The sequence below is a fragment of the Cebidichthys violaceus genome, unplaced genomic scaffold (assembly GCF_023349555.1).
Source record: "Cebidichthys violaceus isolate CVI_PGR_0920_01 unplaced genomic scaffold, fCebVio1.0.p SCAF_21, whole genome shotgun sequence".
Lineage (NCBI taxonomy): Eukaryota > Metazoa > Chordata > Actinopteri > Perciformes > Stichaeidae > Cebidichthys > Cebidichthys violaceus.
The window spans coordinates 6,026,459-6,043,914 of NW_027176384.1; the positions used below are offsets into that span (position 1 = coordinate 6,026,459).

Sequence of the window (17,456 nt, forward strand, 5' to 3'; positions counted from 1 at the left end):
TGGCTGCTGTGTGTGTGTGTGTGTGTGTGTGTGTGTGTGTGTGTGTGTGTGTGTGTGTGTGTGTGTGTGTGTGTGTGTGTGTGTGTCCATCTACATGCAGAGCCCATCAAATGACTGAGAAGGAGAGAGGAAGGAAAGGAATGAGGGTGAACAGATGAAGAGAGAGTGGGAAGGAGGGAGGCGCTGATAGAGGAAGAGGAAAGGCAGGAGAAGGTTTACAGTGGATAGAGAAAAAGGAGAAGAAAGAAGGGATAACTGAAGGTTGCAAGAAGGAGAGAAGGAGAGATGGAGAGGGTGAGGAAAGAAAGGAAGAATGGAAGGAAGATGGAGGAGGGAAGAGGGGAGCCAGACAGTGCAGAGGGGGGAGACACACGGAGCCTCCAGCTGGAGCCCCTCTGTGCTGTAGGAATACACCCCGAGGCTCACACACACACACACACACACACACACACACACACACACACACACACACACACACACACCGGCATGCAGTCCAAGGCAAGTGAGAGCACACACTGGGAGACACAATCACAAACCCACAGCACACACTGACACATTCAGACAGAGATATTCTTACAGAAACACACATACACACACACACACACACACACACACACACACACACACACACACACACACACACACTCGTCACCTCATGTCCCTATTACACCAGCCAGGGCCAGCCGGTGAATCTGAATAAAATCATCTCTCCCTTAATCTCCATCCCTCCCTCTGTCTGTCTGTCTTCTGTCTGTCTTCTGTCTCTTTCTCTTCATCCATTATCACCTCTTCCTTCTTTCCTACATCTCTCCTTTGTCCACTTCCTCTCTCATTTTTCTTTTCCACTTCTATCTTCCTCTTGGTCCACCTGAGGCAACTCTCTGCAGTGGCTTAAACAATAAACTCAGGGGACCCTGCTATCACAGCAAACCAATTACCCAGAACTGGGGGCACACACAAACACACACACACACACACACACACACACACACACACACTCAAACATTGCCATCGGCAGCCTGTCACCATAATACACACACTCACAGGATCATGGACCACCACCTAACCACTTACACACTCACCCTCGTACACACACATACGAAGCAGCCTGTCCATGAGGAGTTGCGGTAGAATAAAAGAAAGCAAGTCAAAGCTATATAAAGAAGCACATAAATTATACATTTTAATGATTCAAAGATGTACAGATGAAGCTGAAAAGAGTACAGTAGGAGAGCAATGTCACGATAGCAACGCTTTAACTTTTGCACCAAGTCATGGCCGGATTGACCTGCTAAGGGGCCCGGGGCAAAGAGTGAGCTGCTAGGCCACCCCAACCCCACCACTCACTGTGGAATGTGTACAGTTTTTCTACGTTGGAATACTACCTTGCCTCACATACATATGCCATGTGGTTATTTGACTAAACACAAAACTGAAATAATGAACATCTTGAAATGTGATTTTGAGAAAATTAAACTGTTTGATTAACCCTCCCACAATATCTTGACACAAGTGGTATGGATGAATAATAAGAACATGTGTTTAGATAATACCTATATTTTGACGTTAGTCATCTATTCTAAGTCATTATTGGCTCAGTGATTACTGGTTCAGTGAGCCAATAATGGATTACGTGAAGACGAACATGCACACTGTTAACCTCTTAAGCCCGACGGACCCAAATTCATTATCTTATTTCCCAGGTTCAAAGATTATCTGTCTGTATGGTGTGGGCTCTGTGAGCATCGACTGATGCAGTGCTACAAGACACAATCAGTAGGAGCTGACGTTTAGAGGTCATTTTTTAGGAGTTGTTTGTTTTCTCCTTTGGTTAATGTTTTCTGCACACAAAAAGACAAAAGAAAATAAAACGCAAAATCACTTTTCTCGTATCTAAGCAGCAGCAAGCAAGCTATCCAGACATAGATTTTTCAGATTCATCAACAAAGGTCATTAAAACGTTTCATTGACTATTCCTCCCTTAAAAGACACTATCGGAGAGAAATTAAGGTCTGAGATGTTCGCTCTCTCGTGTGCAGTGCGATGGCAGGGGCTACTCACCAGGGAGAGCCGTAGATCTTGAATCCCCGCACAGTGACATCGGAGTCCTGTAGGTAGATGCAGTTGGTGAGAAGCGACTGGACGTTCTCGTAATTCTCCGGCTTCAACTTGGAGGCAGAGGGGAAGTAGTAGAAGTCCTGCTTGATCAGGTCAGCCATAAACTCCTGGTCAAAGGTCAACTCGTGGTTGCCGGCGATTACGATCTTGATGTCGTAGGGCAGGGTACCTGGCGGGGGAGGAGAGAGTGAAGAAGAGAGGTGAAAAAAGGAAAGTCAAGGTGAACAAATTGTTAGGGGAGTAGGGAAAAAGGAGAGAAAAGGTTGAGTAGAAGTAAGAAAAATATAAAGTAAAGGGAAGATGGGATTCATTGGGAAGTGACAAGGACAATGCGATGAGCAGGCAAAAGAAGGACATAAAATTTTGGTAACAAAGAGAGAAAATGAGAGGGGTGGGAGAGGAGAAGTGATAATTAGGGCAAGAACGGGGATGAAGCATGGGTCAAAGACTGTATATAAGAATTGAACGTAGTCATGGTGACATCATCCATTGGTTTGCAAATGACGGTTTTGAAGACTCAAGTTTGGTATTTTGACAGTCGCCGTTTTGTTTTTTTGACTATTGTCATCTTGGAGCTAGTTGAACAAGACTACCCAAAATGTTCTAATTGACTTTCATGAACTGTAAACACACTATGAAAGGGTCAAAGTTCTAAGATGGAAACACGGACAACTCCCAGACCGGACAATGTTGTGGAAGCGACCTGTCAATCACAAGGTAGCCCCGCCCCTAAGCATACCCTGCTTTATGATCTATTTGACTCTAAATGGACCATAATTTACTAAATTAACATCATGCTGTATTGAAGAAGACTTGAAACAAGCAATGTTTACTGAGGTAATAAATCAAGTGAGAAGTAGGGTCATTTTCTCATTGACAGCTACACAATCAGACTTGTTTTTGCAACCAAAGGAGTCGGCCCCTGATGGCCAGTAGAGAGAATGCAGGTTTAAGGCATTCACTTTTCAGAACGGGAGCTTGCCACCTGGGAGAGATAGAGGCGTAAATAGAAAATCGAAGGGGACATCAGGACATGGAAGGGAGAGACAGGAGATGTATGGGGAGGGAGTGAGAGAAAGGAAATGAAGGTAAGAAAGCTGGCAGACAAAGTAGAGAGCTACAAGGAGGAGAGGAAAAACTGAGGACGATATAAAACCCATCCCAGGCGGCTTGGCTTTCGCATGCAACATGGCTTTCTCATTGTCTTCCCCTTGATTTCTAGCAAATCTGTACATCTGTCTAAGCTTTCCTCCATCAGTCAAGGTCTCAACCCAGTGCACTGCTGTCTTCTGTTTATGAAAGCATAGCTGAGTGCATCTGTCAGGGAGTCTTTATCTGGAGGAATGATGATGAGGGAAAGCAGAAAGAGTGATCATTGTGAAGTTTACGACTCAGAATATTAAACATTTACTGGCTGTACGGCAAACGCCGTTGCATCTTCCCCCCTTTCTCTCTCATCATCCTCCTATAATCAAACACCCACTCCTTTATATCACCCCCCCCCCCCCATTCTCCTCCTCTGAATGGCTTTAATTGGCCATTCAAAGCCTGGCACAGCGGGGAGCGGGATCGATCCGTGCCCATCAAACCCAGCGGCGGCCGGCCCTTCACAAATCTACATGATGTTTTCAAAGCTCTGCTGAGGAAACAGAGGGCCAACATTGACAAACATCTGGGGGTCTGCTTTGTCAGGTAGAGCGGCTGACGGCGAGTTCAGTCACAATTTTTTTTTTCCATGCAGCTGAGCACATCGGGTCTATGTGTTTGTGAGTGGCTTTCCCTCGCATGTGCGAGTTTGCATGCATCTGTGCGTGAGCGTGTCACGTTGGTGAAAAGGAGTAATTAAACTGAGCTTTAGAAGAGGCTGACAGCCCGGCGACGGCTCTGTCATAACAGCCAATCACAGCCCAGTGACAGAAAGAGGGGGAGAGACAGAGTGGAGGGGGGATAGAGGAAGGAGAGAGCGACAGAAATACTTTAGGAAGCCCAAAAATCCTTGAGTGCGAAGGAGGAATAATAACAAGATGAAAGAAGCTGTCAAAGAGTGCCCGTCTCTTGCAGTTTGGGCCGGGGCCGCCCCCTCTCCCCCAACACAGCTCCCATTTGTTTGGCAGAAGGGTTCGTGTTTAGTTGTCAAGCAGACACCAAAAAAGCCCCGTAAATGAGGGGCTGCACCTCCACAAAAGCACACGGACACACACAACACCGCACACTCAAACCATGTTTTCCACCGCTTTCCATCAGACTTTGAAGAGATTTTGAAGTAGCGTTTCGCTCAATCGTCCATCTATAAACCAAGGTCGGAGGGCTACTTCACTTTAAAATAAAAAATGTGATCATTATCTTTGATCGAATCCCTACTGAAGCTTGCAGGACAACTGAGCGCCTGTATTTTTTTTATTATCTCAAACAAAGTATTGACGGTAACAGGGTTGACTTCTTACCAAAAATGCATAAAATCCCAGCACCGTTGTCTAACGTTGTGTTTCTGCACTGTGGGTCCTGAAGTTCAATATCTACCTCCCTCTACTTTCCTCATACATATCGAGGAAGGTAGGAGAGGAATTACAGAAATAGTCAAGCAAACCACGGTGCATTTGGCAGCGCTTGGAATGTACAAAGTATTCGGAAAGATTTTAACAAAGTTCAGCTTTTGTGCAGCTCTTAACACACTGGACTGGTTGTTCAGTAATTCAACAGTAAAATGACAATTGAAAAACTCAACAGAATGTCTCCAACTGAGTAAAAATGTACAAATATTAATTTAGATTAACTTTTAATCAACGGCAAATAAGCATTTGTGACCTACACCACAATGTCTTTGTGCCTTCTATGTCAGATGTCTGCAGCCGCTTCACAGAAAAAGCCAGCTTTCGGAAATCTAACAACAGTGATTTGGGGCTATACATATAAATTTAATTGATATATAAATACATATAAATGCATGGACATGCACCTCCCTACCTACAAGAACTCATTACTCCCCAAACCTCCACCCGCACCCTCAGATATTCAAACAGCTTGCGCCTTAGGGTCCCCAACACCAAGCTCCACACAATGGGCGACCGGGCCTTTGGCTCGGCAGCGCCGCGCCTATGGAACAGTCTCCCTGACCACCTAAGGGCAACACAGACACTGGACTCTTTTAAGACTGGCCTAAAAACCTTTTTATTCAGGAAGGCATTTCTGACTTTGTGTTAAATCACTGTCAGCTATTTATTTTGTGTTTCTGTTCATTTACTGTTTTCTATTATGCTTATGTTTATTACTTTTTGTATTATAGTTTGTTTTAACTACATTTTAACTATGTTTTTACTATGTACTGGCTCTGTGGCACTCTGAGATTCCATGAATGAAAAGTGCGTTACAAATAAAATGCATTATTATTATTAATGAAAAAACACAGTACTTTCACACAGGAGACTGATGTTCGTGTCCTATGTGAAACCAAAAGTCAACATTGACTTATTTTAAGTAACGTTACGTACTTAACTTAATTACTTAACTACGTAACTAATGTATTTATTCTAACCCAAACCACAATCCTTTCCTGATTCCTGAAAACCACAGTAGTGGGAAGTTTATTTTGAACACGAGTCACGAGTGGAATTTGCAAAACTGACGCTAGAGGGGTATACTAGTTTGAAGTGTGGGGCCACAGACCAATAAGCATGGGGCGCTATGAAAATGTCATGTCATGATTATCCTGGCCAAAGTAATTGTGAATTTGCCATATTATCCCGATAATCATCCAAGTTTGCTTAAACTCTTAAAATGGTGCTAAAACTTAGTGGAATAACTATCTTACATTTACTTCACCTTATTTCTTTTAAATCACAGATAGGACACACCTCTTTTTTCCTATAGGTGCAAAACACACAAACAATCTTAAATACGGTTATCATAAATCATACATAAAGGATGAATACATTTTTTTTAAATAATTGTGTGAGTCTGTTCTTTGCTATATGATAATTGATTTATTCAATGTCTGAATCAGGCTCTATTTTTCACTTCTCTACCATGATCGTGAGCTAGACAGCTTTTTCAAGTCGCTCGTCATGGATGATATTCACAATTATCTCAATAATCAAAATTCACAACGATCAACTTATTATGAGTGTGGTTTGTTGCGATCTGTGATAAAATACTACATAGTCCCATCCCTCCTGACCAAGCTGCAGTATCTAATGAGCTAGGAGTGAGAATGTGCTGCAAAAACATTAACAGTTCAGTTATAAAAATCAACATGCAGTTATCACACAGCCATGTCAGGCTGGTCGTTTCCAGGGTCTTTACTTACAGTATATACAAATCTTGTTTAATTGCATCTCATACCGCCTTACATTTTTACAAACTTTAGACAGCATGTATTTTCTCTGTAGCCTTAATGACGACTGTGATAGCTTCTTGGGAAAAGAATAAAGCTCGCCAGGAAAGGAGCCAAGATGCTGCATTGGAGCGCAGCATCTACCTGGAGACTCATTTAGCTTGTTGTTTTAGTCTTTGAAGACCGGAGCAGCTTGAGTGTGAAATGAATACTTGACTGACCTGAGATTGCATGCATAGCTAAAATGTAAAGTGAATATGAAAAATTAATGGGAAATGGTCAAGAAGACATTTTTTGTCTAAAACCTTAAATAAACATTTATTTTCTACTCCGTGTCGGGTCAAGGATCTCGTCTCAGGACTGACACATTTACATTTGATAGTACAATCTTGTCCACCTCCATCTACAAATGAATGTAAAGAAATGCTATGATTCAAACGGCATCATCCAAAAGCCACCACGGTGACAATCAAAGACAGACAAGCTGAGGAAGAACGAAAGCTGCTTTGGATGAGATCATCAGCTAAATGCCTAAAAAACGATAAGTAAGGGGAATGGATGTACCATATATGTGCATGTGTGTCTGAGGAAGATGGACAGCGAGGTGACAAGGCAAAGACAGCGAGGCAACGTGGCGGTGCTCATAAAATGTTTCTACAAATAAACCCATTTTGTGTCTCCTCAAAAATTCTGCAACATGAGCAATTTTTCACCCATGAAGTTTGACGGCCAACTGTAAACTGAGAGAAATAAATCACAGGGAGAAATATAAAACTCCACCAGCTGGACAGAAATACCCTAACCTTCCTCCTACACCTACACACACACACACACACACACACACACACACACACACACTCTTACTTAGCAGAATTAAATTTCAATTTCATGGATGAATTTTTTCAAAGTTTCCCCCAGTAAAAAAAAAGCTGCAAAATGACGAGGTATGAATACCAACTAGCTGAACTTTACATAGCGGTGATTCTGACTAAAAGCAGAGAGTGTGTGTGCGTCTGTTTATTGTAGGAATTCAACTGCTGTAAATATGAGAATAATAACAATACAAAAAAGACAGAAAGAAATACAACAGTACAGTCTCTCAATGTTTCTACAAATAAACCCACTTTGTGTCTCCTCAAAAATTCTGCAACATGAGCAATTTTTCACCCATGAAGTTTGACGGCCAACTGTAAACTGAGAGAAATGTGTGTGCGTCTGTTTATTGTAGGAATTCAACTGCTGTAAATATGAGAATAATAACAATACAAAAAAGAAAGAAAGAAATTCAACAGTACAGTCTCTCATTGTGCGTGTCCACAAAGAAAAAAAAATCAATCCCAGAAAGACAATTTCTGCATCAAATAAGAATGTGTTGCTTCTGTTACAAAAGACAGAGAAGAAAAGGGAAGAGGATGTGGGTGGAAGTGTGCAGTATGGGGGGGGGCATCTAAACATTTAGGCCCCCGACATTCCCCCACAACATGCGGGCCGCTCTTTGTCGCCTTGCCATCTTTTGTCTTTGAATTCAAAAGGCTGCTTTTCAAGCAACAAACAGTTTTAATTTGTCTGTGAGTGAATCGGCGGCGCGGGGAGGACGGCCACCTCATGTTCCGCCGCATCAAGAAGATAACAAAAGAGGAAGGAAAAAAAACCACACACACACACACACACACACACACACACACACAAAATAAGCATAGGAGAGTACAAAGATTGAGTGAAAACATAGGACTATAGCCCAGGCTGGAAGTGAGGCTGCGCTCAGGAGTGGCAACAGCTGGACTTCAGTGTCTCCTTCTGCCCCTTCATCCTTTTATTCCTCTCTGGTTCTGTTTCAATCCCTTCTCGCTCAGCGTCTTTGCTCTTTAGTCAAGTGTCTGCCTGCCTCCAGTCGCACACGTCCCAGATCTGCTGTCTGTCTGTGTATCGCCACAAAAAACCTCCGTCCTCCCACTCCCGCAGGTACGTACATGATCCCGAGGGTCTGTGCATAAGCATATTGTTTGTGTATTTTGACACGTAACTGTATGTGTGTGTCTATACATAACACAGGCTACAGTATCTGTGTGTGTGTGCCTGTGTGTGTGTGTGTGTGGAGTCCCACCCCCGCCACAGGAAATCTTCCGGAGTTCGGCCACCATTGTTCCGAGGCTGCGATGGGGTGGTCTGCTCTTTGAAGAGGAAAATCCCTGCTCTGCCCGAAGCTCTGGCATGTATAGGGGGATTACTGCCCATTGTGTGTCTGTGCGTGTGTGCTCTTGTATGTGTGTTTGTGTACATGCAGAAAAAAAAACAAGCGATGTCCTGCCTGCCAAGACAAAGTTAATTCCTAAGTGTGTGTGTCTGCATAGATACCAAAGACTAGTAGCCAAAACGCCCTGCCAAATAACTTAACACCAAAGTGTATTTACTTGTGTGTGTGTGTGTGTGTGTGTGTGTGTGTGTGTAGAACATTGATGATTGTGTGTGTGCAGTTGCGGAAAACAGGGGGCCAAACATATCCTGCCAACCCAAAATGATTAGATTAATACCAGTGTGTGTGTGTGTGTGTGTGTGTGTGTGTGTGTGTGTGTGTGTATGTGTGTGTCAGTATGAGTGAATGCATGTGTACTAGAAGCAGCAGCCAAAACCGTCTGCTAAAATTAAATTCAAGGGAAAGTCCAGTTTATTACAGCTTGGGTCTTAGTTTTCATGGCGCAGAAGCATTTAATGTGTGTGCATTTAAAGTAATTACAGAGTGTTATTTTGTTGTTTTTAAATGACCATATCAGACCTTATCTGGTGCTTAGCTCATAGACTGTATAAAATTGGTGGACCTAGTCTCCAGTTCACATCACCCATTGGTTTGTGGACTGGTTAAGCCTTGAGTTTGGCACAAGTGACACAAAAGGATGGGACTAAGTACAACCAAACGCTGAATAAGACATTTTGGGCGACCAACATCTTACAATTAACATTCTCTTCAATTAACATTCACTATTACTAACATAAAAATGGATTTTGTTACATTCCACCCTAAGGTAAAAAATAATTACCCAAACTGCCATTGTAAACATCCATCAAAGTGAACAGACTTGGTTCAACGTAACCTAGTCTGCACCTAATAGCATTTATTATCAGCCCACTAATAAATTGTCGTTATCAATTGTTATCACCACCTTTATAATGCTTCAGACGGGACCTGCCTGCACATTGTTAAACCCAATGTAAGTTGAAACAAAACTTGGTTAGGTTCAGTAAAAGATCATGGTTTGGGTTACAAGAAGTATGTTTCTTATGCAACTTAAGTTACGTACATAAATGCTGCATGTTAAAATGAGTAAAACACGTCGAACTTTGGTTTCACACGGGACACAAACAAGAGTCTCCTGGATGAAAGTCCTTTGTTTATTTGACCCAAACATCCACCCCGACTTTCTGTTGTTCTTTATACTACACAGAGTGTAAATAAGAAGTGGACATAGTCACCGTGATGTCACTTATTGGTTTAAGGACTGCCGTTTTGAAGCCTTGAGTTTGGCAATTTGGCCGTCGCCATCTTGGTTTATTGCAACCAGTGAATGAAAGTGACCATAGTTGGACTGCAGGGGAGAGACACCGTTTATGGCTCTCGTAGTGACCTGTGAATCATGAGGTAGCCCCGCCCTAAAGCATGGTCCTAAAGCATGGTCAATTTGATACTAAAAGGGATCATAATTTGCTAAATGAACATCACGCTATATTGAAGAAGACTTGAAACTAGAGACTGAGACCATAAACTCATGTTTACAATGTTTACTGAGGTAATAAATCAAGTGAAAAGTAGGGTCATTTTTGCACTTCTATACATACTGACTTCTTTTTGCAACCGGAGGAGTCGTCCTCTGATGGCCATTAAAAAGAATGCGGGTTTAAGGAGCTTTCACATTAGTTTCAGTTTTAGGAACCGGAGGGTGCCGCCTGATACTACGTCACCTCTCTTTCTGCTTTGCTCCGGTCATGATTACTATGGCCATTAGAGGTGGCCGCCTAAACATTTTGAACCTCCCTGCGGCGATCCATCTTACCAATAGATAACGGCCTACTGAGCAAATAGGGAGGGCAATGCTACCTCAAATCTATGCTCCCAATGACAACTGATGACAACCATTTATTGGGCTGATCATATTAAAAGCAGGTCTTGAAGATGAGCTTGAGGTTTAGATAATCTGACTAAACTGTTAACTTGTTTACAACCTGTATCGGTATTAACAGAAGGGCCAGAACTCTTTAATACCAAATTCTCTGTCCGGGTTTACTTTATTGTCTTAACATATTCCTGTGCGCCTTTGTGTGCATACACCCCACAGCTTCTGTACGTTTTCTTTATGTATAGAACACAGTGAGATTATAGCCCAACAGTGCCGCTTTAGCCAGCCTTTATCTGAGTATGCATGAATAGAAACGCAATAATTCAAAGAGGGGGCTTCAAAAGAAACGACACTGATGTTCAAAGACAGACAAGCTAAAGACTCAGCTCGGATCAGTCTTAATTCCTCCCACAGCATATGTTTGTGCGGATGTACTCGTCAGAGACAGGGGAGGGAAGACTGGATGTGAGAGAAGAACGTATGTCACATGGAGAGAAAAAGAGAGAGGTGGGTAAGGTATGTGCAACAAGGTACAGATGGATGACGAAGGGAGAGAAGCAGCGAAGCTTCCACCTTCTTGCCTCAGCTTAAACTTAATACTCGCCCGTTTCGTTTAACTCACCGCCCACACGCACACACCATCATACACACACACACAATCTCACAAGCAGACGCAAAACAAAGACAGACCGCAATTATGAGACGGCGTACACAAACACCACCTACTGAGCCGCGCATCCAAAACAGCAGCACCTCCTAACACTCCACAATGTCCTCGCCCAAACATAATGTGCCACACACAAACACACTCCACGACGCGCACACACACACACACACACACACACGGAGAAGCAGTGACAAAGACAGATACAGCGCATCATCAAGCTGCCTCGTAGGTGGTCTTCCTCCTCTCTCTCTCTCCTACACTCCATCTCTGTCTCTTTCATCCTGTCTGCTCCACTTCCACGTTCAGCGTGACGTGTCGCCTACAGGATAATGCGGTTTGAAGATTAAGCTGCAACTTTTTCGGGAACGAGCGACGTGGGCCCCTGATGAATGCTGCTGATTTCGATGGCTGGCCACTCGCCATCTGTCCCGTGTCTGTTTTGAAACTGGATCTCTACTGACGCAACATTTAGCCGCCTGATAAAGTCCAACCCTCGAACGTTGCAGTTTTCGGCAGAATGGACCTTTATGTTTTTGTCTAAGCTAGTTTTTTTTATGTGCTCAAGGGTACTCAGGATTCAAGTGTTTTTACATTTCCTTTTTCATTCTCTCTGTTTTTTCCTTGCTGCCCCATTAAGGGTGTAGACAATCAAATCTCCTCCGATATACTTTAAAGGTACATTGTGTAAGATCTTGCCAGAATTGGAGTTTAAAACACACAATTATCAACCAAATGAGAGTTGACGTCATGTCGAAGGCGTCTGTGTATTCTGTTGCAGAGATATCTACTAAAACGGAGATGCTAACCAGCTAGCCTCCTTTTGTAATACCGCTTGTACCTAGAGAGAGATAGTGAGTGTCAAAGCGTCCAGTTTGTCTTTAGTACAACAAGAGAGGACAAGGAAGTAGAGCTGCCCATAGGGCTTGTCAATCAGTCTTGAAAGTTTGTTTATTTGATCAAATCCAAAGTGACAGAAACGATAAAAACGTCTCGTAAAGACTTCAGGGCGGGCGGTTGCTTCAAAACAAACTTTCAATTAGCAGTTAGCCGTTGCAACTACGATTCAACCAGAGCAAAACCTGGCTCTGGGGCCTGATCCCCAGGGGGGACTCACCCGACTCCCCACCGCATCAGCAAACTTTCTGTTGCTGCTGTACACAGTTTAGACCCAGTTCAAACCTGCTGTGCATTGGCTCAATGCGAGTTGCTACAGCTAACTGTATGACTGTCTCCAGAGCAACCCGCTTTCCTCAAGGTAAAGTATAGTCTTGGAGTAATGGGGAGGACAGAACGGATAACAGGAACTCTCAGAATGTCCTTGGAAGACATTTTATTCTGCACACGATCCCAATGTAACTTTGACAAAATGTGGCAGGAGTTCAACACATCTCAATCAAATCCAACGGAAACAAGACCTGGCTGTTTCCACTGCCATAACCTTGTGACACATTTGCTTGACTAATCACAACTGCTATTACTGCTGTTTTTTCAATAGCACTGTGTTTCATGCCAATATCTGTACACAGACTGACTCCGCTCTGTGTTTGACTCCCTAACAGCTTTGCCTCCGTTTGTTTGCTATCTATTTCTGCTTGAAATGGTTAATGCAAATTCAGCAACAGTTTGCGTACAGCAAATTACATGCACCGATGCTGACCCAGAAAACAAATCTGAGACAGAGAGAAAAGGAGAGAGAGAGAGAAAGGAAAATTATGAGAAAGACTTCCATCATTTCATAAGTGATATCCACAGAGGCTTCTCTTGCTTCCAAGTGTTTTCTGAACGTGGAGGAAATGAAAGAAAATAACTTGTTTGAAAGAAAAAGTGGGGATGTTGCTGAGACCATTTTCACATCCAGTCGCTTTTCGTGCACACACACGCAAGGATCGCAGTCTTTCAAATGTGCAAATAGACGACACAAAAGCAGTGAGGGACAGATGGGAGGCAGTTTGCTTAAATTTACAGTCACTTGAAATTCTGTCGAGTTTCCCCAATGTTAAAAACCATAAAGGAGTGTCAAACCTCCTCGTTATGCTCTCCTCCAGCAGCACTCACTGCTCAGGAGAGGGGGAAGAAGAAAAAACATAGGAAGGAAGGAAAGTGGAGAGAGCAAGAAGGAAAATGAGGCTTCATTTGAGGAAGGAAAAACAAGGGAAAGAGGAAAGTTGCGATAGAAGAAATGAGGGAAATAGGGAAGGAAGAGCGGAAGCAAGGGAGGAGAGAAGAAGAGCGTGCTAGAAAAAGACAGCAGTGATGAAAGTTTAATGCCCTCACTGTTACCAAGCTAAAGGGAGCAAGCTGGGAGGAGAGTGAGGGAAGTTGAGGTGAAGATGAGGTCCGAAGGGGAGGTGTAGGGGGGGGTCAACACCTGACAGAAGATGAAGGCGGAGGGCCAAGAATCACACACACACAGACACACACACACACACACACACACACACACACACACACACACACACACACACACACACACATACATGGCTGCAAAGTTGCAGAGCGGGGAAGACACACTCTCCCTCTCAAGGGCGAAGAAGAAAAAACACACACTCGGATTCAAAGTGCCTACACGGCAATCGCATCATGGTCGTCACTTATCTATTATTCAGCAGTTGAGGGGAAAAGAGTAGAGCAGGCGCTAAATAAAGAGTTGTAGCTGAGATGCTAAAGGCTGTAGACCTCGCAGCCCAGAGTCAGAGAGAGAGAGAGAGAGAGAGAGAGAGAGAGAGAGAGGCCTGTGGTGGTTTTACTGGGAAATACACTGACACATAATATCAATACCAAGTCTGAAATGATTACTTTGGTTCCAACCATAGACTGTATAAAAAGTAGTGGATTTTGTCATCGTGATGTCACCCATTGGTTTGTGGACTGCCATTTTGAAACCTTGAGTTCGGCGAGTTTGGCTGTTTCGGCGTCGCCATCTTGGATTTCGGCCGCTGCCGTGGTGTTTTTTTAGCAACCAAGGAAAGAAAGTTAACGTAGAGATGCCGTAGACAGCTCTGGTAGCGGCAGCAACCTGTCAATCACAGTAAGCCCGGCCTAAAGCATAATCTGCTTTATGGTCTATTTGACTCTAAATGGACCATAATTTACTAAATTAACATCAAGCTGCATTGAAGAAGACTTGAAACTAGTGATTGAAACCATAAGCTCATGTTTACAATGTTTACTGAGGTAATATATCAAGTGAGAAGTAGAGTAATTTTCTCATAGACATCTATACAATCGGACTTTGTTTTGCAACCAAAGGAGTCGCCCCCTGCAGGTCAGTAGAGACGTTGCCGCCTGGTTCCAACAAGATCTCTCTTTTTGTAACCGTTATTATGCACGTGTACCTCCAAAATGCACTGAAAGCTGCACCAATATATATTTTTGCATTCAAGAATGCATGAAACTACTACATGTAATGTGAGAGGTGTCACATGCACTGACGAACCCACAAAGGATTATCTCCCATCTCTGCAGCTCCCCTCGAATTTACAAAGCTTTTTCAGCTTGTTGTTTTTGTTTTCCTTTTTGAATTTCGTTCCATAAAACCTTCTTCCAGCAGCAACAAGCAGAAGTTTATAGCAGGAATACTAAAAAAAAAAACACTGTACACAACACATTTAGCAACTAGCTGATACACACAGTATAGCAAATGTTCAAGATTAGTTTTAGTTTGTTGTGACATTATTCTGCCCCAAAGTGGCCAAAAAAAATCCAACAATGCAGTTTTAATATCTCAACAGTTATTATCTCTGTGACAGTTTCAGCACTGTATCTAAATTATCTCAAGCATATTTTTGGCATTACTGTTCTTACCATTAGTTGTGACTCATCAGCCGACAAATACACTAAAAGCAGTTAATTAATCTGTTGTAAACTAAAATCCGAAAATGAGATTCATAAAAAAGTCATCAAAACACCCATAGAAACTTCTTAAGCTGAATGTTGTGCTTATGTTGAATACCAACACTCGTGTGTCACCCTGAAGTATGCTTTCTACGCACACATTTTGTGCTACAACTTCAGTCACCATTGGAAACCGTTGTAGTTGTAAATTGTAAATCCAAGCATGACAACCACTACAGCTCTGCAGAGGAGTAAGCTAAACATTTAAGCCCACAGGGGGTGGATATTTAATGGACTATTGCAGTATTCCTTTAAAAAGCCTATGCTACGTGAAACAAACAAGGGATGATGTGTTTTTTTTACCTGGATTCACCCCATGGGTCGAGTTCATAAAAGAGAGAAAATTACCTGAATATTTTCTTAATTTTTCATGTATTCTGTGGGTGGAAATTATCCTCAAACAAATAGCTAGTTTGTTGTAAATTGACCTGTGTTATTGTGAGTAAGTATTTTGCTCTGTGTGTGTGATGCCAGTAAAGCAGTACACTGAACTGAAGTCAGACACACGAGAAGAGAGTACAAAGCTTTTAAGAATTAAAGCTGCTCCTCTCTTGACCTCGAGTCAACTCCCAAACACAATGAGATCCATATTTAAACAACATTCACTGCAGTGTATTCCCGCTCCGCTCCGCCAGCTCACGCCATCACTGGGCATGAATAAAGACGTCACTCAAGTCTACGGCAAGCGGGCAGCACACGCAAACAAACACGCAAACACAGAGAGAAGCTTTGGCTCAGCTTACGAAATCCACGCGGATGCCTCTTGGCGTGTGTGTGCTCACAGCCGTGAGTTGTGATCAAAGAGGCCATTATTGGAGACAATTGGACTGAAGTGCTGCTGCTTGCAAGCCCGAGGTCTGCCCCTCGCTCTCAATAACCCTTTTCTTTCTCCTCCCTTCCTCTTTCTCAATCTCTCTTCTCTGTGTCTCCTCTCACCTGTCCCGAGTAATCAGCCTCCATCCCCGACAATCCAACACTGGCTTCTGCACAAACAGAGGCTTTTCAACACCGCTTACAGTTGTCGTTTTTAGCCATCACAGCTCCTCAGGCTGTACAATGTGCTTGTGTGTTTTTTGTTTTTTTACACCTTTAACACACACATACATTAAGTTACTATATTACCAACACTGGAGCGTAACTCTACACTACAAAGTGTGGACCTCTGTTTCTAGTCATTTAAATAGAGCAGAAATGTACTTTTAAGGTCCTTTCTGCTAAGATTACTGTAAACTTCCTTTTAATTTTGAGAAATTACCAAGAGGGGACCTAAATCCTTGGGTATTATCACCTATCAAAGAGGGGACCTCCATATACACACAGGCTTATGAAGACAGACACAATGATTATAAAGAACACAATCACCAATAGAAACATAAACTTACAAAACAAGGGACCATGCAGTTGGATGGCAAGTTGTAGCTCCTTATATACAAATTATGTATTTTTAACACTTTTGTGCTGTACAGTTTTTGATTTTAGGATGATCAAGAAACCATCATCTTTGTCAAGTATAAAAATCCCTCTGAAGATTCTTTAATTCCTGTTTGAATTGTGTAATCATCACAGTAAGTTGAAGTCTGCATTTATTTTTGTTACACTATTATTGCATGGTAATACAGTTAAAAGTGCAGATGGATAAAGGTCTGCACTGCAGACATTGTAACTTTGAAACAATAAAACTAAAGCCGACTGGATGTTCAATGTGTTGGTTTACACAACTTAAAGGGTCACTTAGACCGATTTTTAGGCCCTCAGCTCGAAAATAGCATACCCATACGATAATGAGTGTAGCGTTGCAACTGTAAGGGCTATTTTAACACTTTTGGTATTAAAATAACCCTAACACTTGTGAGATGTGTTGATATGTGTAAATATCAGTATATATGTTACTGGTTAAGAGTAGATTAAGATGGCACACAGCACAAATTGAAAACTGTAATTTTCGAATGGAAAAAAAAGCAATTTCAGGATATTTCTTTATTAGAAATCATGTAGGTCCAAGCTTTCCAGCTCTCCCAGATCATAGAACTATATGTTGAGGGTCTCTAAACAAATTTTTACTTTGATAAAGTGAAGCTTTATCTAGTACATCTTTATCTAGTACATCTTGATCTAGTACGGACAGGTCAAACGAGGTCAACCAAAATGTAATTTTGTTCCAGCTGTTTCATTGTAATTTTATATACTATATAATTATATATTTCACTTCTTTTATAACTAATAGTGTTCAATCTATCCATATGCAGCAGTTTGGCATCATTTTGAGATCCTGGATCCTCTCTGAGATTGTTAATGTTTGTCATCCATGGGATTTTATCGTCTGAATTTCTTTATCCTC

The 17,456-nt window shown here is 42.3% G+C and overlaps 1 protein-coding gene across 1 annotated transcript in view; it reads right to left on the minus strand.

The window, feature by feature from the left end:
* Positions 1-17,456, minus strand: part of mpped1 (metallophosphoesterase domain containing 1) — an 80,712-nt gene that overhangs the window by 49,765 nt on the left and 13,491 nt on the right. The window contains exon 4 of the mRNA XM_068717059.1: positions 2,062-2,287. Coding sequence (XP_068573160.1) covers positions 2,062-2,287 — 226 coding nt within the window. The remainder of the gene's footprint in view (positions 1-2,061; positions 2,288-17,456) is intronic.